The sequence below is a fragment of the Emys orbicularis genome, chromosome 6 (assembly GCF_028017835.1).
Source record: "Emys orbicularis isolate rEmyOrb1 chromosome 6, rEmyOrb1.hap1, whole genome shotgun sequence".
NCBI lineage: Eukaryota > Metazoa > Chordata > Testudines > Emydidae > Emys > Emys orbicularis.
Genome location: NC_088688.1, coordinates 31,489,531 through 31,517,527, shown reverse-complemented (window position 1 = coordinate 31,517,527; position 27,997 = coordinate 31,489,531). Strand labels below are relative to the sequence as shown.

Genomic DNA, 27,997 nt, shown 5'->3' with positions numbered 1-27,997 from the left:
GTACTGCAGCTGCCCTGCCCGCACCATGCGCGTCTCCGGCTCCGGGGCGGGCTCCATGCGGCTGCAGCTGCTGCTCTCCCTGGCTGCTCTGTGGCTGTCGGATGCTAACGAACCAGGTAAATATGAGCATCCTCCCTGTTGTTCTCCGCACCGGCCCCCGGCAGCTGCGTCCTTCAGGGGATGTTGGAGGGCAGCTAGGCGAGCGAAGCCAGCGGGTCTCCTCCTGCAAGTGGCGTCGCCAGCCGCAGCCAGTCTTGCTAGGCTAACTTCAGTACCTCCATCCCCTCTTTGGATCATACTGGGAGTGGACGTGGGGACGGTATGGAGACGTGCTTTCTTGTCTCGGTTAACTGCAGCCGAGCAAAAATCCTCTCCGCCCTGAAGCATCCCTAAGGCTCTGGCTTAGCTAGTGAAATTCTCCCACACGCCCCAAGAGAAAATAATCACTTTATATGGGCACGTCAGATTTGTTTGATGCAGGGGTTGGGGGGGTTTGTTTGTTTGTCCCGTCCCTTCTTCAGAAGAAACTAGAGCATCAATTGGAAGACGTTCTTGCTGCTTTGCACTAAACTTTTTTTTTATCATGCGCCCTTCCTTCTGTGCTTGTGCAATGACTGGAGATTTTTCTTGCTCCTTCTTAAAAACTTTAAGAGTCAAGTAGCTTGTCTACACTACCAAGTTTTGTTGACAAAACTTATGGCGCCACCCAAAAGTCGACAAAACAAAAATCGCCAAAGGGTGTTCATACTTACTCCCTCTGTCGACAGATCATGTCCACATTGGGGACACCATCATCCACTGGGTGAGCAATGCACCGTGGGTATGTATCCCACAGTGCAGTGTTGTGGGAAGGAAGAGCTGATTGCTGCACATCTTGGGATTCTCCCCCAGTTCTCCCACAGCCTCCTCAGCTGCCGAGAGCAGCATCATGAGCAGCTCTGTGAGCTCTCCGTGCTGAAGAATGGCAAAGCAGCACAGCAGTCTGTACCCCTCCCCCCGCAGCAGCAGTCTGCCTGCCGCTGTGTTCCTAGTGCAGGGCAGAACAGGAGCATTCCAATGATTTGCTCTTTGTTCCCCAAAGGGAGCAGCACACAGATACTTCCCCGAGCTTTGAAAGGGAGGGCCACATGCCTGCAGGGCAGCAAAGATCAAAACACTGAGCAGAACAATCAGGGCAGGCATTGTGGGATACTGGCAGAAGCCAGTTCTTCTGTCAACAAAACAATCAGCAGTGTCTACACTGGCTCTTTGTCGACAATAAAGGGAGGGGAAAAAACAAAAATCTCTCCTAGGAGTGGAAGTTTTTGTCTCCAAAACTGGGCGTTTTTCGTGACGAAAGCCCCATTGTAGTGTGTACACTCTTGCTGTTTTGTCACCAAAAGGCAGTTTTTGGTGACAAAACTTGCCGTGTATACAAGCCCTCAGTGTGTACCAGTAGAAAGTGCAAAGTAGTTCTTGCACTGCGATCTTTGAGGAGACATAATTTGACTGCAAGTTAAGGCATCTTCCATGGCTACTAAATAGACTGTGACAAGCTCCCTTTTTCTTGGGTGTGGGGTTACACATAGGTATATTGGATACTAAAATCCCGGGGCTAAGCTAAGAGTTTAAATTTCCTATTTCACAGATTTATTGGGAGGATTCATTAGTTAATAGGGGTACAGTACTTTGAAAATGTCAAGTACTGCAAAAGGTCTAAGAATCAGCAGTCTAATGTAGGGCTGTCAAGTGATTAAAAAAATTAATTGCGAGTAATCGTGTGTTTAAAAAGCTTAATCGCGCAATTAATCACACCGTTAAACAATAATAGAATACCATTTAAATATTTTTGGATGTTTTCTACATTTTCAAATATATTGATACAGAGTGTACTGTGCTCACTTTATATTTATTTTTGATTACAAGTATTTGCATTGTAAAAAAAACAAATAGTATTATTCAAGTCACTTAATACAAGTACTGTAGTGCAATCTCTTTATAATAAAAGTTGAACTTACAAATGTCGAATTATGTACCAAAAAACCTGCATTCCAAAATAAAACAAAGTAAAATTTTAGACCCTGCAAGTCCACTCAGTCCTAATTCTTGTTCAGCCAATCACTCAGACAAACAAGTTTGTTTACATTTTCAGAAGATAATGCTGCCCGTTTCTTGTTTACAATGTCACCTGAAAGTGAGAACAGGTGTTCGCATGGCACTGTTGTAGCTGGCATCGCAAGATCTACGTGTGCCAGATGCGCTAAAGATTCATATGTCCCTTCATGCTTCAACCACCATTCCAGAGGACATGCTTCCATTCTGATGACGGGTTTTGCTCGATAACAATCCAGAGCAGTGCAGACCGATGCATGTTCATTTTCATTATCTGAGTCAGATGCCATCAGCAGAAGGTTGATTTTTTTTTTTTTTTTTTTTTTTTTTTTTTTTTTTTTTTTAGAGGTTCGGGTACTGTAGCTTCCGCATTGGAGTGATGTTCTTTTAAGACGTCTGAAAGCATGCTCCCCACCTCGTCCCTCTCAGATTTTGGAATGCACTTCAGATTCTTAAACCTTGGGTCGAGTGTTGTAGCTATCTTTAGAAATCTCACATTGGTGTCTTCTTTGTGTTTTGTGAAATCTGCAGTGAAAGTGTTCTTAAAATGAACAACATGTGCTGGGTCATCATCTGAGACTGCTATAACATAAAATATATGGCAGAATGCGGGTAAAACAAAGCAGGGGACATACAATTCTCCCCAAATAATTCAGTCACAAATTGAATTAACACATAATTTTTTTAAGGAGCGTCATCAGCATGGAAGCATGTCCTCTGGAATGGTGGCCGAAGCATGAAGGGGCATGCGACTGTTTAGGATATCTGGGATGTAAATACCTTACAATGCCAGCTACAAAAGTGCCATGCAAATGCCTGTTATCACTTTCTGGTGACATTGTAAATAAGAATAGGGCAGCATTATCTCTTGTAAATGTAAACAAACTTGTTTGTCTTAGCAATTGGCTGAACAAGAAGGAGGACTGAGTGGACTTGTAGGCTCTGAAGTTTTACATTGTTTTGTTTTTGAGTGCAGTTATTTAACAAAAAAATCTACATTTGTAAGTTGCACTTTCACGACAAGAGATTGCACTACAGTACTTGTATGAGTTGAATTGAAAAATACTATTTATTTTGTCATTTTTACAGTGCAAATATTTGTAATAAAAAATAATACACACTGATTTCAATTATAACACAGAATACAATATCTATGAAAATATAGAAAAACATCCAAAATATTTAATACATTTCAATTGGTATTCTATTATTTAACTGTGCGATTAAAACTGTGATTAATCGTGATTAATTTTTTTGAGTTAATTGCGTGAGTTAACTGCGATTAATCGAGAGCCCTAGTCTAAAAAGTCTTTGTTTTATAAAAGATGCACTTTCTGAAAGCTATTGTTGGAAAAGCTCCATGTAAACTAACCATGAGAATATCAATGACAGGCTACTTTTGGCAGCTGTTGAAGATTTTATTTATTTATCTGGAGATCATGGTATTTTAAAATTCAGCACTTAAACAATGGAGCATGAAATAGGACCCAAAGGCTATGGTCTGTACCCTGCGGGTAATTAACATGGTTCTCAGCAACTCCAGGGCCTGCCAATCTATTCGGAGGCAAGATCAGCTTGTTCACAAAGGTCTCTCTCTTGAATTAAGAGTGTCAGGGCTGGATAGATAAGTAGTGAAAGGAAGGCTTGGGTCAGTGGCTTCTCTGACACAAGGCACTTTGTATCTTATTTTGGAGTGCCCTGTACTACAGCCAAAAAGACATGGCCTATATAAATGAACATTTAATTGTTGCTATTTATGGTTTATTAATTAAAAATATTATATAATCCCATCTACTAATGAATATAGATGGGGAGGGGGGGAAACTGATAAAAATTGAGCAGAGGCATGTAAGATGAGAACTGTTTTCACAAACCTCTCCACTGTGATAGGGTTGTTTGAGTCAGTCTGTGCAATATGAAACTCATGTAGTTTCTTGGCGTCTTCTGTCTCACCCCCACATATTTTTCTTCAGGTTGATATGGCATGGCCTTGTGATAATTTTATTATGAAAACGTGAGAAGATAAAAAATCCAGAAAGAGTCCTTTTCCACTAAGTCTTCTGTAAGATTTCAAAACCTACTGTGTCTTTAAGCATTGATGTCTATACAGCAGCATGTACATGCTGTCCTTCCATGAGGATTAGAACCCTGCTGCCAGACACAATTCCAGGCAATCCTTGTGTTGATCAGAGCAGTCACCTGCAGCAGTTCTGGGCTTCCAAGTGCCACAACAACAATTAACCTCATTTACCTGATGGATTAGGATTTTTTCCATGCCTCCTTTATTAGTTCCTGCAATGTGCAGTGATGCCCTCATGTTGTTATCCCTACTTGCTTCCACCCTGTGCTGCCAGGGTCTTTGTTTGATATAGGCAGATAGACCTAACTCAGCCTGAGTTGTTAAAAAAAGAAAGAAAGAAAAGGCAGGCCAAAGGCCAAGCTTTGCTAATCAGCCACCTTCCTCAAGCATGGTCCTGACACTCTAGTAAAGAGTGTTGAAGCATTTGTAAAACTCTAGGGATATAGCAAATAGGGAAAAAACAAACACAAAACCCACAGTCTGATGCTTCGTTGGAGAAAGCTGTTTGGCTATGGGACAAATGTACTGATTATCTGTAACATACAATTAAATACTTGGTGTCAACCACCATTAATACACAGGCCCCTAGCTGCATTGTCCCTCAACATCATCCCTCTGATCAAATTGGTTCATTGATGACTGAGACTGGTTGAAATGTGAAGACAAAGAACTAGCACAAATGGCATCAGACAAGTCTGGTCTGAACCGGATTGTGGCTCAAAGAGTTCATATGATTTTGTGCTGCAGACACCTGTGAAAGAGGTCAAAGAGATCCTTCTCAATCTATACTGGACAACAGTGCTGTTGGTAGGAAGAGGAAAGTACTTTATGGAACTAGCAAATATTCTGACTTTGCCTTCTGCTGAAGGCAGTACACAGTGTCACTCCATCTAGACACACCTCTGCTCACAGTTACTCAAAGGGCAGCAGTCTTTCACATCCTGTTTTTGCTACAGTCCTGGCTGTTTAGCAAAGCCTGGTTTTTGTTTCAATCTCAGCTACTTATAGACATGAACAAATTTTGTTCTTTCTGAGCCTTTTAGTCATGAATGTAGCTATCATTTGTCTTTGGCTATTGCCCGTGTAATAATAATTTTTAAATAACTTGAGGCGAGATTATGCCATTTAGTGGAGCCATAATACCCCTTTGGGGAGGTAGAATGCCTTCTAGAGCTCCCAGGCACGCAGAGATAGCAAGCCTACTGCAAAACTGTCAAATTCAGTCAGCCAGTGTATGGGAGCAGCTGAGGACATGACCCTACTTCCTCCTCACCTTTCTCCACCACCTTGGGGTATCAGGCATTCCCAGGGGAAGAGTGACAGAGCAACCCCTTCCCCATCCTAAGTACACATACTGGAATTTTTCTATCCCTTATTAATTGGTGGGAGGGAGGATCGTTGTGGTTTCCCTGCCTACTGTGTAACAATGTGGGGCCAGTCAGAATCTGGCCCATAGCAATTTTAATGAAGACTCACACTACTGATTTACCACTAATATCACACCCTGACAATTGACATGTATGTGATAAAGGAAATTGACTGAATGGAATTCTTCTGCAAGGTAACTATAGCTGTGCACACTGAGCCAGACAGCTGTTTGAAAGAAATTCAGTCCATATTTTTATTTAATTCATGAAAAGAACCAATTTCTAATTCAGTTATATCTGTCCCACCATTTCAACTGAAAGGAAATAAAATAGTTTTAACCCTTTTTTCTCCCCAATAGGTACAGCTATGACAACACGAGATATCAATCAGCAAACTCGAGAGAGCATTTCAGATTATACCGTAAAGGAACCTGACGTATCTACCCCTGGTAAAAAACACAAATCTTAATTGTTATACTACAGTATGCTTAAGATTATAATTCTTTTCCCCAGTTATCCCTTTTCTCAAATGGCTGTGACAGTATGATGTCAACTAAATCTTATGAAGTAAGTACCTCTCATGAATTCTATTCTTCAGAAGGGGAAACTGAGGCCCAGAACGTTTAAGTAGCTTGTCCAAGGTCATACAGCAAGTCATTGTAAGATTCAGAATTTGAACTCATGGGTGGAACCCTGAAGTTAGTGGGAGTTTTGCCTTGGCTTCTGTGGAATTAGGATTTTACCCCATATCTCTGACTTCCTGGGCCAGGCCTAATCAGCTACATCACAGTGCCTCTTAGGCAAGCTGCTCAACCTCTGTGTTTTATTTCCCCCATCTTAACACTTTTCCTTAAAAAACAAATTGTACTAATCCTCTTGGTCAAAGTTTTGCAAAACTCATTTATTTCAAGCCATTTTTTTCTGAATTGCTATGATTTTGCTGAAGTTTCACGCTGACCATTCACCCAGCCTCAATTTCTAATGGCTCTGTTGACAGTCATTGACACCTTTTGGGATTGGGCTCCTATTTATTAGTGATCTGGGTGCGCACATTTGTCGGTCTTGTTAATATTGTACAGTTTCAGTTTGTGACTTTTTTAACCAGAAAATGTCTTTTTAGTTGTGCAAAATATATTTGTTGTTCAAAGCTGCAGTTTTTGGTTTAGTTACTTCCCTGCTTTATTCCTGAAATACAGACAACACCTGAGAGCAAACAGCAGTATTGAATTTGAAAGAAATAGAATTGTGCTTTACAGTGGTTACTGTTTGCATGACAACTGCTTATTTCCTCCATTAGTAAGGCTATCTAGAGCTCTGAAAAGGCAGCCTCAGAACAGCTCATTTTCTCCTGTCTAAAAGCACAGGAGTTTTAACTTCTTATGTGGAAAATCTGGAATTTCCCCCCACCCACAGTTTCCATTGTAGTCCTTGCCCTTTAAGATTCATTCTATTCCTGCAGGAAGGAAGTGTCTTTTAAACATGAATGCAATGTTATTTAATAGGATTCACTATGCAGGGCAGGAGATTCTCTTCATGATAGGAAGAATTTTTATGGACCAGGGATGGAATCCTGACTCCATTGAAATCAATGTGAGTTTTGTCATTGATTTCAGTAGAGCCAGGATTTTACTCCAGGACTGTATGTCTTGTAGTGGTGATTCTTATTTTCACTGTAATCCCAGCTATTCATAGAGGACCCATTTCATCAAGGTATTTAAGCATATGACTAACTTTAAGCACTTGAGTAGTCCCATACACTGAATGGGATAACTCACACACTTTAAGTTCAGCATGTGCTTAACTGCATTGCTGAATCAACTCTTAGCATAGCTAGATATTCCACTTTCCACTTGTCATGATCATGGCCACAGAGTTGTAGAAAGAGCCAGCGGCCACTTAACATTTTTAAATGGCATAATAATAATGATGATCTCAGGACACTACTAATTTCGTACTCTGACAATTAATACATGGTACACGGCAAAGAAGCTGAGTGGAAATTAGTCTTCTACAAGCTCCCTGCATTTCTATTAAGATTATTAAAATAAACAGTTACAATATATCAATAACACTCTGCTGAATAATGACAGCTGTATGATAATCACTTCAATTTTTCTTTTTTTATAGGTTCACATCTCAGCACACAAGATTTTAATCAGCAGACTGAGGAGAATATATCTAATCTCACATCAGCGGTGTATAGCATATCCATAGATGGTAAATGTGTTTATTCTTCACCCTGTAGCATGTTTAATGTTAGAATTATTTTTCCAGTTATTCTGTAACATCAAATGGCTGTGATAGTACACAATTATTTGCTTGTACTGCTTCATCTTTATGCCTAAATTGTATTTAAGGTAGGCGTTTCTCTTATCCACAGTTTAACTAGTAACACCGGAGTAGGCAAAATCTTAAACTACACGCCTTCTAGAAGAGAGGAGATTAATCAGCTTGGCCCATTATTCATTGTTATTCCATTCTAATAGCTGTTTAAGCTGCAGAAAATCAGACTCAACATTTTATTAAAAACACCAGTTGGAGCAATAAGTATTTTGTCTTCTTTGCTAGGAATGACAAAATGTGTGAACCATAAATCACTTTAAGGATTGGGAAATACACTGTTCTAATGAATCCACCTATAGATAAGTTTAGGGTACACAGCACCTTGCAGGAGACACTCAGCATCTCACAGGAGTGGACGCTCTGGGAGGATGAAAGGAGAGCCACAGATGGATCGTGTAAGGCAGAAACTTCCAGTTACCCAACTGGAAGCTATAACAAATTTGTAGCAGAAACAAAAGCCCCAAGCCATCTTCAACTAGAGCAGATTAAAATAGACAGCAGTTTCTAAGTGTCCAATTCTACGAGGTATTGAGCACCTTCACCTTCCATTGGGTGAAATTCATGCCTGTGCATTGGGCCAGTGCAATATTTTGAAAGCTGAACTGTGATGGAAGTGATGCATAGACCTTGTGCTAGACCTCCTTGTGAAGCCACTAAAGTTTAATATTTCCCAAACAGTTATCTCTATCTTTGTACATCTCTCAGTACATTTTCCTCTAGCTACTCAGATGCTATGGTGATTGGCACTATAGAAATTCCTACATCTAACACCAGAGAAGTATAATTTCCCATTCATCTGAAGTCCGGCATTTTAAAAATAATGAATCTTGAATGTCACCCATATTGTTTTAGCCTTCATTATTCATCTGATTCTTCAAATGGATTTTAGTGTAAATTTTGCAATCACCTTGATTCTTGATTATAAACTGATACACAAATCTGGCAGATTTAATGCTCTTATTATATTTTTGCATCTAAGAGATGTCACCAGAAATAGATAGTTATTTTTAGTAAATGGATTGTGGTTGTGACTCCACTCTCCTACAGAAGAAAACACAAGACCCAGGCCTTATACGTAAACTTTAATATTCCTTGATCTGGGGCTTTAACATTCCACCTGTGGAATTTTAAGCTCCCTTGATCTATAAGCCTCAAATGCCTATGTCAAAAGCATATAAAGAAAAAAGTGTTTTGTGGTGAGGCCTTGTGTCCCTTGGAATGATGCTTTTCCACTTCCTATGTTGTATCTTACTTGTCTCTTAGATTCCAGTTTCTCTGATGAGCTAGTGGGGCAGGCTTTATGGCTTCCTTTCAGCGGCTGTTCTTCTCAGAAGGGAGTTGGTTGTGCAATGCAGTGCAACTCTTATATGCAGGGTATGCTCCCAGAGAGCAGAACTTCATCAGACATACAGTCAGGCCAACAGCAGTTATAGCAGCAGGCCAAGAAGGAAGGTCTAAGGATGGAATGAAATGTCAACAGAGGGCTTAGGGTTATGGAGTCAGATTTATTTATATCTTTCAGGATCAAAAGGCTTGTTATTCACATGCTTTTTCAGCCTGTAAAAAATGTCTATTTGCAATCAAAACCTTTTTGGTTATGCAAATCATTACACCCAAAAGAAACTGGTTAAAAGCCAAAAATGTGTCATTTTTCCTGTTGGTATGGGAATGTTCTCACGTTGCTGCTTGCAGTATTGGTAGTTTGCCATTGGGAAAGCAACAACAGCAGCAGCAGATGGATCTAAAGATATCTTTAACAACACACAACCAGATCAAGCAACAGTAGTGTTAAGGGCCTGATTCAGCAGCATTGAATTTGGGAGTTTTGCTGTTGACTTCAATGGACACAGAATCAATATCTAAAACTGTAGGCCCAAAAGGACCTGAGGGTGGAATTTTCAAAAGCACCAGTGCAGCTTTTCTGTATTTTCACCAGTGTAAATGAAACCAGAATTTGGCCCAATAATTGAAAGATATCCCAACCTCCCAAAAGGAAGTAGTATGTTTCTTTTAGATAATTTCATCTGTTTTATTCTTTGATAGGGTTTTCCAGTGCTCCAGTGGAAGAAAATGTCATATTATATAATCCAGCTAACATTGCACTCTTGTGTAGCTTGACTAGAGCATCCACTGATTCAGCAACTGGTGAAGTGACGTGGAAGAAGGATAATGAAAGAGTTGAAAGTAGCAATGTCTCCATTAATGAAACGAAAAATGTCTGGAGTACTCAATATACGTGAGTCTTCTTTACAGTTTGCCTGGCACAACTAAAGGAATTAAATCAAATACATATGTTGTTGGGTAACCATTATCAGCTTGGGCTGTATATGTGCTGCCGAAGCAAGCACAAATACTAGTATGTGATGAAAAATGTTTTCCATGTTAAGGTGTGATATCTATAAAAACAGGTATGTTACAAAAGATATAGACATTTAAAAGGTAACATTGAATGAGGAACAGTACCATGACCCATACATGGGAGCCAAGGATTATGTAAGGGGTTAGGGTCAGCTCTTTCACCTCTTCCTGTCTTGAGGTAATTCAGTCCCTTCTCCTCTCTGTCTAGTAAACAGAGGACTCCTCCAGGCAGCGGAATCTGAAATGGGAGTAGTAGGAGGAGATGGTGCCTGGCTAGGGAGGAGGAGTTGGTTTTCCCTTCTCTCAAGTAACTAGAAAAGTCTCTGTACCAGTGTTTTTCAAAGTTCAGGTCATGACCTAGTACTGGGTCATGGCATGTAAGGCATTGGGTCACCTTGCTCAGCACCCAGGGACACTAGCGGCTCTGGTTAGCACCGTCGACCGGAATGTTAAAAGTCCGTCGGCGGTGCTGCCCAGCTAAGGCAGGCTAATTCCTACCTGTTCTGATACCGCGCTGCGTCCCGGAAGCGGCCAGCAGCGGGTCCGGCTTCTAGACAGGGAGGTCACGGGGCTCCGCGCGCTGCCCCCACTCCGAGCACCAGGCCAGCCAATGGGAGATGTGGAGGGGGGGCGGTGCCTGTGGGCGAGAGCCGCATGGCGCCGCTTTTGCGCTTCCACCTAGGAGCTGGACCTGTTGATGGCCGCTTCTGGGACACTGCGCAGTCCGCGGTGCCAGGACAGGCAGGAAGCCTGCCTCTGCACCCCGGCTGCGCCGCTGGCTGGGAGCCGCCGGAGGTAAGGCCATGCCCCAATCCCCTGCCCCAGCCCTGAGTCCCCCCCAAACCCGGAGCCCCTCCTGCACCCCAAACCCTCATCCCTGGCCCCAGCCCAGAGCCCTGCCCCCCTCCCGCACACCAACCCCTTACCCCAGCCCTGAGCCACCCCCCCAAACCCAGAGCCCCTCATTCCTGGCCCCATCCCACAGCCCTCTCCCCCACACCACAGCCCTCTCTGCCCCAGCCCTGAGGCCCTTGCACACTCCAAACCCCTCATCCCCAGCTCCATTGGGTCATGGGCATCAACAATTTTCTTCAGCTGGGTCCCCAGAAAAAAAGTTTGAAAACCACTGCTCTATACTACCTGTCTCTTCTAAACCACCTGTATTCATTACCAAGGGAAGAAGGGATGGAGGAGCTCTTTGTCCTTCTCCTTCCCCCACTCCATCCACTGCACTAACTCCTCCTCCATATATTACATGGTGGATATATTTTGGGGGGAAATATTGAAATGTGTTTAAATCTTCTAAAAGGAAGTTTTATTGGGTATTTCAAAAGTTTCCAGAGAAGAAGACTCTAGAGCCACCATTTTTATAACACTACAAATTCTCCATTGTGGTAGAAATTGGGATAGGAAATATCAGGGTTGTGCACGTACACAGCTCCCCGTTACTGCACATGTGCATGCACAGTCTACATGTGTGTCTTCCATACTGGCTGTGACAGAGCCAATTGGGAGTCCAGCACTTGCTCTACTCCCAGACAATGGGACGACATCCCTTTAAAAATTATTCTATATGGTGATCTACAGCTGCAAGATCCATAGGCTTCATGATGACTCATAGACATTAAGGCCAGAAGGAACTCATATAGTCTGACATCCTTCATAACACAGGCCATAGGTTTCACTCAGTAAACTTGCATGGAACCCAGTAACTTGTGGCTGATCTAGAGCATATCATTTAGAAAGACATCCAATCTTGAGTGTGTGTCTATGTGTGTGCATGTGTGTATTTGTGAAACACAGAAAGAGTACAATGTATGTGCATATACACCCATGTGTACATTTTCTAATTTTTATATTTCATAGAGTTTATTTATTCTCTTTCTGTCAAACTGCATGAAACCTGAACCCCACACTTTTAGCAACTTGTATTTCATGTTCCAATCAATCTTTTCTGGTTTCCTTTTTTTTCTATAAGTGTCTGGTATCTAAAATGTGAGACAGCAAAGATAAAGGCATTAATTATTTCGCTTTTTTTTAGGTTGACGATCAGAGATCGAAACCAAATGGGAAATTACACTTGTGTTTTTAAAAGTGACCAAGAAGTTAATGCCACATTTCATTTACAAGGCAAGTTGTATTAACTTTGGTTGTTTCACTTGAAAATCATATAAACATTCATAGATTATAAGGCAAGAACGGACCATTGTGATCATCTACTCTGATCTCCTATATAACACATTGAACTCTTGTAATCATAGTTGGTAACTATTAATCATTAGCCATTCAAGTTGAAAACAGTTATTATTTCCTTATGGTTAAAACTGCAGCAGTAGTAGCTAAGCCACTTAAGCTAAGTGAGAATCTTGAGTAATTATCCATGCTAGCCCTTCCTAAGATATGAAATGAAGAGTTTTGAACAAAGGCTAACTTTTTATTTAACAATGGATTAAATTAGTTCCTTCCTTTACATGGAAAAGGCTAAAAGAGGGCGTAAACCTAAATTCTGAAGTGCCCAGCTTGAGGCATCTTAAAGTGGTCTGATTTTCAGAGTGGAGGCTCGTTACTCTTAGAAAAATCAGACCTGTTAATGGTGTCTCAATTTAGACATTGAAAAAGTGAGGCAACCAAATCACTAGTCACTTTTGAAAATTTAAACCTCAAAACTTAATTGAGTTTAATAGGAAAATCACTAGTGACTGGTACAGTTGAGACAGATTTGGGATAAATTCAGATTTGGATGAATATTGGCAATTTCAGATTCAAATAAGCATTTGCGAATTTAGAAAGATTATATATAAATATATATATATATATATATAAATACACATATACAGTAACTCCTCACTTCAAGTCGTCCCGGTTAACATTGTTTCGTTGTTACGTTGCTGATCAATTAGAGAACATGCTCATTTAAAGTTGCACAATGCTCCCTTATAATGTCGTTTGGCAGCTGCCTGCTTTGTCCACTGCTTGCAGGAAGAGCAGCCCATTGCAGCTAGCTGGTGGTGGCTTGGAACCAGGGTGGACCAGCAGCCCCCTATCAGCTCCCCACTCCCCTAAGTTCCCAGTGCGGCAGCCGCCCAGCAGGCTATCAATTGCCGGCAGTTCAGCTGTCCCTCCCCCCACTGCCATGTGCTGCTCCTGCCCTCTGCCTTGGAGCTGCTCCCGGGAGCCTCCTGCTTGCTGTGCAGTGGGGGGGGGGAAGAGGAGGGCTAATGTCAGGGTATCCCCCTCCCCCCTGTTCCTGCCCCCTGCTTACTCCTTCTCCATATAGAGCAGGGTGGGGACACAACAGGGCTCAGGATGGAGGGAGCTTGCTGGCCGCAGCTGCTGTCTCAACTTGCTGATCTACTTAAAAAGGCAGTGTACTTAGAGTGGTGTGTAACTCTGTCTCTGTCTGCCATGCTGTCTCCGCTCCCTCCATTCGTGCTGCCTTGTAGAGTGTGAGGCTACATTAACAACAATGTGTTAACCCTTGAGAGCTCAGCCAAGTGCTAATTCATCATTTAGCAGTAAGGCATTCCCTGGGAAATATCCCACCCTCTTCCACCCTCTGACTCCACCACCTCAACCAACCTACACAATCATCATTGCTGTGTGCAGTATTAAATTGTTTGTTTAAAACTTATACTGTGTGTGTGTGTGTGTGTGTGTGTGTGTATACACACACACACACACACACACACACACACACACATAGTATAAGTGTATATATAATATATTTTTTTGTCTGGTGAAAAAAATTTCCCTGGAACCTAACCCCCACTATTTACATTAATTCTTATGGGGAAATTGGATTCGCTTAACACCGTTTTGCTTAAAGTCACATTTTCCAGGAACATAACTACAACGTTAAGTGAGGAGTTACTGTATATGCAATCCATTTTAATAGACTATATTAGTGTGTCCATTAAATATATGCATTTTAGAACATGTTAGAAATTTTAGGATGTACCCTAAATACTGGCAGGTGAAATTCAGTTGACTGAGAAACAGGTAAAATGAAAGGACTGTAAAATTTTGTGACATTTAATCCAAAAGACATTCTGCCCCTTGCTAACTTTTGGAGCCATTAAAATGAAAAGAGATGCTCAAATAAGGAAATGTAAAGTGCTCTTGAGGAGCAATGATAAGCTCCCCTCACCACCCAAAACCAGTAAGCAAGCAAGCAAACAAACAAAGCATTTAGCACTCACTGGTTTGTTAAGAAAACCAGTGGAGCCAGTATGCAGTACTGGGTAGAACTCTGCTTGGAGACATTTTTTAAAATAAAAAAAATAAACCATACAGAACTTGCACTCAGTGGGGCCAGAAACCAGCACAGCTCCATGGAAGTCAGTGGAACTCTGCTGATTTACATCAGCTAGGACCTGGCCACATAACTTTGAAAAAAAAAGAAACGTTATCCCTTACACTGCAGTCTGTCGCAGAAGCATGACATCTGCTTTCAAACCTTCAACCACTAGAGAGCAAGACTGCTACAGTGCAATTACTTCTGGGTTGATAAAAAAGAAAGAAGTATAGTGTTTTATTCAAACTCTCTTTCGTCATCTGAAATGACAATATATTTTTGCCTTACGAGCATCTGAATAAGATTTAGCTGAGTGCCTAGTCTAGTGTGTATTTTAAATAGGCCAAAGGAACTCTTATTCTTCTGAAAGTATGAAATAGCTACTATGAAAAGTTAATCAGAGAAGTCACCTCTGACAAAACATGATGAATAGGGACTGGTTGATTTATCGCCATAAGATGGGAGAATTGCTTCAGAATGGTCAAGAGCTGCCACTTTTGATGCCATAAAAGCTGCTGACTTGACATCCTCTCAGATTGATGTCACTGTGCGGGAAAAGGGGAAGGAGTGAGATCTGAATCTTCCAGTTGCTAATGTGGTGAGAATAATTTCCAAGCCACAAGCAATGCCTGATATGCTAGTACATCTGATTGCTAAACACTGTGGTTTAAAGTCAACACGACTATAATTAACTCCATGATTACAAACAAGGGATGAATTTAGCACTAACAGCACTTAAGCTTGAATGCTAGAATTCTGTGAAAAAGACCTGGGGTGAAATCCTGGTCCCACTGATGTCAATGACAAAACTTCCATTGACTTTACTGGAGCTATTTCAGCCATGGTGCCTACAAGAAACAACAGGAATGTAAGAGAAGCTTATAGAAAGAGATTATAGAGGGCATAGGAGCTAACACACACAGAGTGCTCTAATGTATTCATTAATATTAAATGTCTACACAACACATATAAATATGTACAATAAGCAAGAAAATATAGGAGCATCAGGATCCTGGGCAAACGTAGGCAGGACTAGTTTCAGGAGCTTGGGATCCAGGAACTGAAGCTAGGTGTCAGAACCAGTATTGGGGTCAAGAGTGAAGCTGAAGGTCAAGCCAGAGTCAGAGTGAGGAGTCAGTCAAGGATCAGAGCCAAACTCAGAAATCAGGACAGGGATCAGTACCAGGTATTGGGGTCTGTGTTGGGATTCCAGGGGTCAATCTGGAGTCAGAATCCAAGTCAGAGCCACGGTCACTACTCGGAGTTCAGCAGCAGGGCAGTCATGACAGCCAGCTCAGGATCCACACTGTAATTTGAACACTTCTTGGGACACCCTGTGGGCTTGTATATCAAAGAGCCAATCAGGGATCACTAAGACCACTGTCAGTCAGATCACGCATGATGAAATGTCCTGTGTGGTTCTACCTCTGCGGATTGTGGGTCACAAGGAGGAGCTATCTTATATCTGCCACTAGTGGTAACCTGGGGCTGTTGATTAGCTGGTTCCCCTCCAGACCTCAGTTTAAATCCTGCTCTTCCTTAAAAGGAGAGGTTTATTTTTCCATTGTAACTGTTCATCCTTATTTAGGGCTATATTGTGGCTCCCCAGTTACACAGGAAAGGGAGCAATCTAGGACTTTAAGCAATGCTGCATTCTAACCCTAGTGCAAATAGAGGTGGGCAAAGTCATTGCCTACTCACCACCCCTTCTGCCTCCAAGGTGCTGCTAAGGTGGAGCAATTTGGTAACAGTCACTGCATTTCCCTGAGCTGTAATTCTGTGTGGCCTTCAAGAAGACCATGCAGAAGCCTGGGCGAAGACGCCATACTCCCTTCCCTACATGAATTATGTGTATGGCTTCCCTGATGTATAGTATTAGTCACAGAAACTGCCAGTGGCAGCTGTACTTGTAATACCTAGGACCATATTCTGCCATTGCATGCTAAAATCTTTTTTAATTCAGTAAACATCCTCTGGAAGAATAAAAGGGTTTTCAGATTTCTTTACTCAAATTTGCCTTCTTTATTATTTGTGACAGTTCCTTTGCTTCTCTGACCTTTTTGTTTTGTTTTTGCCCTCTTCCCCCAAATTGCACAGGATTGGCAACAGTTTTTACTGATACTGTCCCTTTTTACTAAAACGGGCTAATGATTAAAGTTACTCTGACTTTAAAGGCCCTTTTTAAAGATACGAGTAAAATATGGAATGATGGTACGCAGTGACAGCTGGATTGATGTACATTGCTAATGTGTGTAACAACTAAGCTTCTAGTAGTAAGGTTCATCTAGAGTTGAGCAAGTAGTGAGAAATGTTCTTGAGTATTCATTTGAATTTTTTATGAATTCTCTTCAGTCACATTTGCACACTTTTCTGCAATCACAGAGTATGCAAGCAATCACATTTTACTAGCATGAATGCTCCTGGAAAGTGAATTTGAAGACTGCAAACTTGAATACTCACAGAAAGTGAATATTAAATTTATTTATTTAAATTCACAACAGAAAACGTATAGAATTTACACTTATCCTATTAAGGAAGAGAAAAAAAATTACTTGAGGCAAATCTTCAGCTGGTATAAATTATCATAGCTCCATTGAAGGCATGGATCTGGCCTGCTATGTCTTGTGTGATGACCTAGCATCACTAAACACGTCATCTCATATTCCAAATAGCAAGACAAAGTGAGTGAAATGTAAGAAATAAAATACATTTGAGAAAATCATGATCTGCTAGTAGATATTCCAAGAACAGAAAAAAAGAGGTGACATTCATCAGATAAATTATCTGTCATGGTTTATTTGCTCAGCTCTAATTATATATGTGAGATGCAGCAATATGTTCAACAGAGGATATGGGCTTCTGGGAAGGCTTTAGGTCATCTAGAATGATGATAAAATTACAGCACAAGTAATTCCAAATTAATATCTTATACGTTGTTTCTTGTGGCCCAATACTGTATCTTGCAGGATTGGGCTGGTACTTCACTTGGTATCTACACCTAGCAGTCAGTGTTTGAAAGTATAACACAGGGGTCGGCAACCTTTCAGAAGTGGTGTGCCAAGTATTCATTTATTCACTCTAATTTAAGGTTTTGCGTGCCAGTAATACATTTTAACGTTTTTAGAAGGTCTCTTTCTATAAGTCTACAATATATAACTAAACTATTGTTGTATGTAAAGTAAATAAGGTTTTTAAAATGTTTAAGAAGCTTCATTTAAAATTAAATTAAAATGCAGAGCCCCCCGGACCAGTGGCCAGGACCCAGGCAGTGTGAGTGCCACTGAAAATCAGCTCGCGTGCTGCCTTTGGCACGTGTGCCATAGGTTGCCTACCCCTGGTATAACATTTCCATCACCCCTTCATTTTTTTCAATCAAGACGAAGTGAAAACTGTTCTGCAGCAATATTTCTCAGCACACAAAACTGACCAAATACTATTATTTTATGTTATTATAGTCTGAAAAGAAGTCTTGCAGTTTTGGAAATTGAATGGATTTTTATGCTTAGCTTATGTATTCATATAGATTGTAGCAGAATCTGAATCATGGATTGCTCACAGCTGGGTATGGGGGTGGGAGGGTGGAAATACCACAAGTCAGTTAATACTTTAGCTTTTAAAGTTACTTTTTGATAGCTACTGCACTGATGCCAAATCCTGCAACTGCTCTGCAAGCAGAATTCCCATAGATATCAATAAAAATTCTGTATGTGGAACACCAGCCAGAAGTAACCTTTACATAGTTCACACATTAGAAGACATATGCTATACAACAGTTTGCAAATTAATTGAGGATATGAAAAGAGAATGGACTTGCTACTAATACATTCTTAAAAATTAAAAGCTTTGATGTGATATATATTTCAGTTAAAACCCTTACAGCTAACTTAATAAATTTTCTCTATTTATTCTTAGTACCTCAGATTGAAGGAAAAGAGCATCACGTAGTCAGTTATGTAGGAGATACTGTTGTCCTGGTATGTAAAAGTCTCAAATATATTCCCATCAACTGGATCTGGTACATGAGTAATGGAAGTGACCAGGTAAGATTTCCCTTCATTGGTCACACAAAACAACGAAACAACTGATTGCAAGCACATTGTCCTTTTGCAGAGTATAATTAATTCATGCTTCATATACCTACAGCAGCTTTCACAAATCCTACCTTATTCTTTAGATAGAGTTGATATGAATTCACATGATAAAACTATAATCTGTCAGTGTAGGTCATCATAGATATCTTTACCGAGGACCTGCACCATATGATTACAATCTAATGGACTCAAAACAAATCAGATGGGTGGGCCCAATCCTGAGGTGTTCACTTTATCCACATTCAGTCAAAACTTCTGTTGACTCCTGTGGGAGCTTTTTTTGAATAAGAACCGAGAGACATACTGTCCTCCATAAGGAAAAATATGTATTAGCTCACAATTCAACTTACAATTTCCTCCTAATCATCCTGTTGTGGGACCTAGTTAGCCATCTCTCTTAATCCTCAGGAGTCCGGAGGGCAGGCGTTTTGCATGGAGTCCAATGGCTTCACAGTATTCCCAGTGTCTCCACAATATACCCTGGGTTCCCTTTTTGTTCACGCAACATGGCTCCTCTTCAGAACCCATATACAGATGGTCTCCCACCTTGTTGCTGTCTAAAATAATCTCTCAGATTTTTTGCAACACAGAGGGGAAGGAAGCACAAGGTAATGCCGAGAGCATAATCATTATCTTATGCTGCTGTATCATCACTGGTGTGAGGAATGATGTCCTGGAAGACATCTGTGCCTATCTGCCTGAGCTATCCACAACTCTGGAGTCCCAGCCCCATGGGAAGATCACTGCTTCTACATTTCCACACCATCCATCCTTCCCCTGCAGCATCTGTCTTCTAGAAGAATTATAGGGGAGCCCAGGGTCCTGAATAAGGACTACTACAGTACATTTAGGGCAGATATTTAATTTTTCAGTAGAGACCAGTAGCTTGGAAAACTCTTTATAGGAAAGACAGGAGGCTTTGTTTGCCTAACAAAGCTTAACTAAAATGCAGCATCAAGTTATCTGGATTTTTATCCATTTGGGATGAAAAGACAAAAGAAGGTAAGTGGTCTGCCCAACTGTATACAGTAATTTAGAAGTACAGCCTTGATTAGAACCCAAATCCATATGACCAACACAGCCACATTAACCCTTACAGCTATAATGTTCCTTAGTCATTTATACCAGGTCTCACCCTAACAATAACTAGGACTGGTTACATTTTTCATTTTTGCCAACTTTTTGCTTTGATGAATGATCAGTTTTTAATTTGGAGATGTTATTTAAGTGGCCATCACACTCTCCCAATTCCCATTATTTATAAATACTTGAATTCACATGTTTACACCAGTGTAGCTCCACTGACTTCAGTGGAGATAAGCCAATTTACACCAGCTGAAGATCTGGCCCAAAGTTTCAACATTAAAGAAATGGTGCCAGTAAGTGGGAAAATGCAAAGGACAGCAACAAATGAAGTTGAAGTAATAGAAACAAAACAAAAATGTTGATCACATTCGGAAAATAATGTATGTTCTGAGACCAAGTCCTGAAGGTGCTGAGCACCTCCAACTCCTATTTTAGTCAATAGGCCTGATCGTACATCAGGGAAGTCAAAAGCAAAACTCCCATAGAGTCCAGCAAGTGCCAGAAGATCAGGCTCAAGGGACGCGGCAAGTATTCAACGCTTCCCAGGTTTTATCCCTGAATATATGTAGCTTATCTGCAGCTGTACCACCTCAGGCAGTATTATTGTCAGATCACATAAACCAAGCAGGGTTGGGCCAGGTTAATAATCTCCAGGGGAAAAAACAAATGCTGGTAGAATCAGTGTTGGTACTTCACTAGGCTGAATTCTACCTTCAGAGTCATCAGTGAACTTTACTCAGTGAGGTGTTGTGGGATGCACAAAAGAGGCATTTTAGCCAGGCAGACTGATGATCCAATAAGAATTTAATCAGGAATGAGCACTGGGTCTGCCAAAAGTGCCATGGTATTTTTAAGTGATCGAGAACGAGGTGTTACATCTCATCCAGAAGCGAGCACCTCTAGCAGCACACTGAGCAATTAATTCACTGATGACTTTGAAGGTACAATTCAGCCTAGTCTACACTAGGAATTTACATTGGTATAGATAGCTATGTCCACACCCCTGGGAGACGTAGCTATAATGACCTAGCCCCCAATGTAGACAGTGCTAGGTCGACAGAAGGATTCTTCCATCGACCTAGATACTGCCTCTCAGGAATGTGGATTACCTATGCCAATGGGAGAATCCTTCCCATCGGTGTGAGTAGTGTCTATACTGAAGAGCTGCACCAGCGCAGCTGTGCCGCTGTAGCATTTTAAGTGTAGACAAGCCCTGATATTTGTAGCACTTTTGTTTTCCTTGGAGTTGCCTAGCTAAAATTCCTCGTATTTGAACTGAATAAGACATTCTTTCTTCACCTGTGCTGTTATGTATTGAACTGAACAGTTGTGTACTGTGGCTGTGTGGACATAGCTTGTAATTAGTCTATAAAGCAGGGATGTCAAACTTACCTTGGAAGAAAGGGAAGAATTCTATGTTTAATTATGATCTGTGAGCTGGGATATAAATTCAGGCCTATATGCGCCACACAGTGCCAGGTGAAATGCCCACTGGTATCACTTAATGGTTTGCACAGATATCTAGAGGAGCATATGGCCTTTATGCAGTAACTAAATGTTCACTTACTATTATTTAGTGTCTTTCCTTGAATTGATCATACACTGTGAAGCCCACCACTGTTAGTTCCCCTTTGTTTCTCATCCTTCCCCATCCTTCTTTCTCCATTTCTCTCTCTCCCTTGTCTTTGTGAGTCTTCTCTATTCTTTTCTCTGTATTTCCTTCCCTGCAGCAACTCCCAGTTCTGGTGCGGTGGAGTTCACTCCATCCCTTGCCCCATTCCATCTACTATGCAAAGTGTATTTACTTGGATAAAACATTTGGAATGGATACATTTTGATAAAATGTGCTACATATGCAACACCATTTAATGTTATAACTAATGTTACCTGTTGTAAATACAGGGATTTTCCACTTTCAAAGTATAAAGGATTTTATTAAACATTTTTGACATTGCAATCATAATTTTTAAATGTCTTTTTATATTAGGTTGCTATTAATGATTCTTTGATGCCAGATAAGTATATAGTCGATGAAAAATATGCCAACATAACGAAACTCAAGATTCTGAAGATCTCAGAGAAAGATGATAGATCATACTGGTGCCAAGCTGTATTTAAACTAGGAGAGAGCAAAGGAAAAGTATCCCTTAAAGTTCTCACCTATATGACACCACTCAAACCATTTCTTGCAATAGCTGCTGAAGTTATTATTTTAGTAGCTATTATTTTCCTGTATGAGATCTACTCCAAAAAGAAACAGATGCATGCAGGTACGATCTCTGTTTTTTTTAAATAACACTTAGCACTTTTTAATACTATAATCTGTTAGATACAGTGGCATACTCTACACACTGTTTCAATTTAAATTATAGTCAAGGACAAAATGTGGCTCCTAATTCTGCATGATAGTTGTCTATGTATTTTTCTCTAAATGAAAATATCTTCTTTTGAGTATTAATCATTATTTCAGTTTTAATTTCCTAATATTTAGGGTCAAATTCATGTCCTAAATGCTTTTAGTAGGGACACAGGTGCCTATGTAGAGTCTAATCCAACCTTACTCACACAAGTAAAATTAGCAAATAAGGACTTCAAGGTTTGATTTTAAATGCTCCCAGAACAGTGGGTGCACAAACCCTCACAGGCACTGATGGAGATTACTCATGTCAAGAATATCATAGTGGAGAGGGGGAGGGTAGCAGGGTATTAAAACAAAATGCATTGATCACGGCCCCTGAGCCCAAATATCCCTTTCAGGTATCCATTCTGTGATATGAGCTGGGACAGACTTGCAGAGTGTGATCTCAGTGGATTTTGGAAGAGGCTGCTAAAGTTGCATTCCATAGTTTAGTGGTGGCTTTTCAGGCATTTGCCAGTGCATAACCTGAGGGCTGAATTTATCTCAAGGGTCTGAAATGTTAAAAGCACGGATATGTGACTCAAACTGCCATGTATTCAGGACAACTGATGGGATGTAACTTAAATGTCATTTCTGTACAGAGAAAAAGCTCAACGCTCAGTTTTATAAACTGTTGGAGATTCCCCAAACTTTCCTAAAATAAGACGTTTGTGGGAAATACAACAGCTTAATCTTAGGCAGGCTACAGAAAGATATTTTGAATAAAAGGGAGCATAGTAAAATTGTACTTCAGCTGTGTATCCTGTATGCCGATTAGTACAGAATTTCCTTGTTTACTGGTTTACTGATTCTTTTATATGTTAGACAATTAATTTATTATAAAAATGAAGTGAAATAGTTTTCAGTGTCAAATAACTTCTTAACAGTAAACACATAATATAATAACCATACAGTTTTCTTTGTCCCACAGAAGATGAAAAAGAATTTGAACAAATTGAGCAACTGTAAGTAGTGACTATTATTTTTACAATACTTAGACTGTACTAACATTTAATGGAATATTAAACAGCTTTGACACTAGGTAACTCAGAGTCAAGAACAATATATTGCTCTTAGCTTATGACATTGTAAGGTATAAGTATGAATGCCGAAGTATTGTTTTAATTCCATTCCCTAACACGTTCCTAGTTCCCAGTTCTCCGTAAGTCCAGCATGTGTAAAATGCTGCTGTCTGCCCTCTTATTTATTTTGTCTGGGGTTTTTTGGTGGTAGGGGATGTTTTAATTTATTGTTTATCACAGAATCGAGCTGGTAGAATGGCCTGAAACTGTTCCCATCAAAGACTATAACTTACTCAGGATGAGGGAGATAATTCTCAGATAGAAAACGCTTCCAGAATGTTTCCATCCATTCACTTGTACTGTGTTTCTAGTTTAGTCTGCATTATAGGGCACACAAGGCTTTCTTTCCTGTATATAGTACATGAAAGACCCTTCATACTCTAGAACTGGTGTGGGTAGGTTATGTGGTGGGGGAATGGGGTGGTGATGATTTGGGGAGCTTTTATTGGCAGTTAACATCACCATGCCACCATGATAGTGGATTTTGGGGGAAGGTCCTGGGCAGGAGCTGTAGATATGAAGCTAGTTCGATGCACTAGCCATTTTCCCATCCATGTGGTGTACCAGAGTACACCAGCCACAAGAAGAACTGCAACACTGTGGCTGAAGAAGCAGGTGGGAGGCAGCTCTGCTGCTGCTGTGTAGCTTATGGGTGAATTCCTTCCCCCAGAGGCATATGGAACTCTGGATGCACAGTAAAGACAAGCTTTAGCCTTCTTTGATATCCATGCTTATACCAGGATTAATGAACTAATTTATTGAAATAAACTATAATTACCTTACAAAGCACAATCACTTTCCCCTATACTCCTCCACTGGCTTCCCATTCATTTAAAGAGCCTATTCAAAAGTACCCTTCCTTCCATGGAGTTGCTCTAGGCTCTCATGAACTTTGTTTTTCTCTACTCCCCTCCTCGCTTCTTCCATTCATCAAGAGCTTGGTCTCCTCTTTGTCCTTCTGTATGATGTCCGCACTGCTGATGCAAACGCCTTTCCATCTGGAGTAGCCTCCTGCTATCCCCCTCCCTCTCATTTCCAAAGCCAACTAAAAATATAGTATTTTCTCCCTTGATTATATCTCTTAGTTCCTCTTTAGCGCTGTTGTTATTTATTTAACTCTGTAATTATGTTTATTATGCTGGAAAGTGTTTTGGGATACAGTGGCTATGTCTTATGTTGAGGATTGAGTAGCTGTCTTACTTTGCCGTGTCTTCACATTGCCGTACTTTCTTCACAAACAATCTGACTGAAACTGGGATTTACTGTTTTTAAAAGAGAACAAAATAAGTTCTTACTCGTGGTATATAAAAATGCACATTATTTTCACTGGAAAGCCTGCAAAGTCTCCTTTGAAGCCATTTGATCTTTATTTAATACATTATTTACCTACGAGGTTGGAGTTCTGTCCTACTGGATAAATACACACGTAGGGAGTTTTTATAGTGTGTACTGTTTGTGTGATTGCTAACGCTATCTGGTATTAAATTAAACAGCTGTATATTAGTAGCTGTTTAAAGCACAGAGTTATGTACCAGATGGCCTGGAATTTGTCCTTTGGAGCCATTCCATCAAATTCTAACTTTTTGTGATGTGTGTTGCTGTCCTGAATCCTTATGGTTGGTGACATAAATAATAGTCTCATCAAAAAAGTGTATTGCAAGGGGGACTGGATGGTTCAGGAGTAAGTAATGGGAGCAGCCGAACTTTTCATGTCTACACTAGTTAAATCTAGCCCAGGTCTGAGTTGACCAACAGCAGTTACTATCTAATAGCGGTAGGCACTGTAAGGGGAGACTACATGAAATGAAATGATAGTTTTAGTCCTTTTCCTACTGGACAAGTGTCCATCACACAAAAACCACGTTAACAATTGGTGCTAATGTGCCCCTTTTTAGCACGGTCATCAGAGAGAGGCTAAGGATTGAATGCTATGGAGACTAAACTACACTCTCGCCCTTAGGTGGTCCCTCCAAATGGGTTGGGCACATTGGAAATCATATATTTTCATTGCCTGTAGTGTAACTATGTATTTAACATATAGGACTGGATTCCAGGACTGCCTCTTTGACATTCTTCATAAGAACAGATTTCACTCCCAACTTAAAAAAGAATGAGGGATTTTAAAAATCCTTTAGAAAAATAGCCACTGAGCAGATTCAGTCCTGTAGCTAGACAAAAGCCTTCTTGATTATCCAGAGTAACAGCTGAAGGATCGGGCCCTATGTTATTAATATTTAAAAGTTTAACATTTTGGCCCTTTTTAACCCGAAATACCAAAAACGGAGGAACCATACTATACACTGTTTCATCAGTTTTTGGTGAACTGATGAACCATACTGAACACTTGCAAAATAATTTAATAATAATAAAATCAGTATCTTTCTTATGTTTTGTTTATAGAAGTGTAATTTTAAATGTGTTTTTATTATACCTCAACTTGGGAACAATACCTTATATCCTGATTTTCAGCACAAAATGAATTTATACTACTGAGTTATTGTAGTAGGAACACTGACACAACCTATTATAAAAACATTCATGTCAATTTTTCACTGTAATAATCCTTTCCAAGGGTTTTATGGTTTCAGGAAATGACTGGGTTGAATGCAGAAAGCACTGGATGGTTAGGCTAGTCACTACCTGATTCGTAAAGGTCTCTGAATAGGTTATTTTGCTATAATAATATTTTATGTAAAATACATATTTGTTCTTTTCCTTTTTCTCATGCCTTCAAGTAACATCACAGTGGAAAAATTTAAAATGCTTTTAGTGCATGCTAGGTAATCAGATCATTGGATTGGGATGAACACTATGATTTTTATTGTACAGTCTATACATGTTAAAAGCTTATTTTGAGTTTTGGATTTAAACCTGTTTCTTTCTTCAGTAAATCAGAAGATAGCAATGGTGTAGAAAATAGCACCACCAGGCACCGAAAAGTTTAAGTCAGTTCCTAAAGGAAGGTAAGTAAAAGAGAAGACATATTAGAGATTTACTAGGCTCTTTATGAGTAGAATATTTCAAAGGACAAAAAAAAAATCTTTCTACTGTCCTTATCTTGTACATTTTCAATATACATTATGTGGGAATGGCACAGAACTGGAACAAATAATATGTACAACTCATTCATGACTGAAGGGCCCTTAGCATTTAACTCAGAAATCAAGTTCAGTGCTGTTTTCGGAGCTATATTTTAATTCATTTTTATTATCTTCATCATTACCATTACTACATTACTACATTTACATAGCACTTTTTTAAAAATGGGGCCCAAACATGAAAAACCCTAATCATATGCATATCAAACTTTAAATATGCCAACAGTCCCATTAAAGTCAGTGTGACTGCTCACTTGTATAAGGACTACTCATAACTAAGAGTTTGCAGGATTAGGCCCCAAAACAATAGGGGTAGATAGCACAGTGAGGGTAGGGAGTGAAGGAGTCCAGGATAGTGGGAAGGGCAGAGTTCAAAGTAGATGACATGGCATTAGCAAAAGGGAGCAAAGACAGGGAGGGAGATAGAGGACCATGAGCAACAGAGAAGAGAGAGAAGTAATAAATTGGTCATTTTGAAAGAAGTGAGTGACAGAAGGGGTAGACAAGGAGAGTGAGTAATGCTGAAGGAGCGCAAGTGGTGGTGGTGAGAAAGAGAGGAAATTCAGAGACAGGTTTGAGCTCCCTGATTCTTTGCCCCAATCACAGTCCTGGCACAGACTACTTTAACTTGTGCCAACAGGCAATCTTTCCCAATAGATTGTCTGCCAGCTGAGGATAATAGTGCACTTAGCCACTCCCCCCACTCACCCCTCCCGGCACCTGATGTGTCTTCTGTGACATGGGAGATTGGCATTCAAGGTGGCTCCCTTGGCTTTACATTCACTGGCTCTTCCCCCATAACCAAGGACTTGTAGAAGGCTTCCGCCCCCTTTGCATTTAAGGACTGGGAAGCGAGTCCCACATGAAGAGAGTGACCAGATCAGAATGAGATTAAAGGTACAATTTTCAAAAGTGCCTAACTGATTTAGGATCCCAAGTCCCCCACTGACTTTCAATGAAACATAGGCTCCTAACAGCATTGGAAATGGGACTTAGGCACTTTTAAATGTTTTTTTACCTCAAATCCAACAGTGAGTCAGAATGAAGTTGGAGATCAAATAAAGAAATTAGTGAATGTAAACAGTAGGCATTAAACAATTGATAGAATGCATCTGTGTCAATAAACAATAATATGTATGTTCTGTTTAATTCAGGAGATTTTAAACCAACAAAAAGGAAATATCATTTGACCATCACAAAACCACAGGAAGATGTACATGGCTATGCATTTCAAATATTTACAATGCTTCTAATTAGAGCTCATTAGACTTGTAACAAAAATAATGAAGATCTCCTATTCTGCTTTTAAAATATAATCATGAAACTGCCTCTTTGTCAAATAGTTATTCTATAAAGACTATACTGTATCCAGACATTATACATATGTACTGTCAAATATCTGTTGTTGTGTTTGTGTCTCCTTACTGGTAAAAGTCAATCTTTATGCTACTGAGACTTCCTGGCCTCAGTCCAATTGGTTAAGAAGATTAACCTGTATAATTTTTGCTTCCCTACATTGGGCCTGATCCTGCATTCAGAGATCATCCAACACTCTTAGTGACTTCACAGAGTGAGCAGATGATGCAAGATCAGGACAACTATAAGCTGATAGTAAATTTTACAATGTAAGTTCAGATTCACAACATCTTAGAGAAAATATTTTTTACTGGTAGACAGAGCAAATACAACACACAAAAGCCATTTTTTAC

General features: G+C 40.2%; 1 protein-coding gene across 1 annotated transcript; it reads left to right on the top strand.

Annotated features, from left to right (window-relative positions):
- On the top strand, positions 1-27,733 carry EMB (embigin). Its single transcript, XM_065406784.1, has 10 exons — positions 1-116; positions 5,898-5,987; positions 7,666-7,755; positions 9,925-10,117; positions 12,281-12,369; positions 18,446-18,573; positions 21,698-21,980; positions 23,040-23,073; positions 26,078-26,153; positions 27,443-27,733. Exons 1-9 carry the CDS (start codon positions 26-28, stop codon positions 26,133-26,135), a joined length of 1,056 nt encoding a protein of 351 aa, XP_065262856.1. The 5' UTR covers positions 1-25; the 3' UTR covers positions 26,136-26,153; positions 27,443-27,733.
- The last annotated feature ends 264 nt before the right edge of the window (positions 27,734-27,997 follow it).

Excerpts from the sequence above, each read along its gene's own strand:
- EMB (XM_065406784.1), top strand. The coding sequence starts at position 26 with ATGCGCGTCTCCGGCTCCGGGGCGGGCTCCATGCGGCTGCAGCTGCTG. Across the intron at positions 18,574-21,697 it reads TGAGTAATGGAAGTGACCAG|GTTGCTATTAATGATTCTTT; the intron begins GTAAGATTTCCC and ends TTTTTATATTAG. Across the intron at positions 23,074-26,077 it reads TTTGAACAAATTGAGCAACT|TAAATCAGAAGATAGCAATG; the intron begins GTAAGTAGTGAC and ends TTCTTTCTTCAG.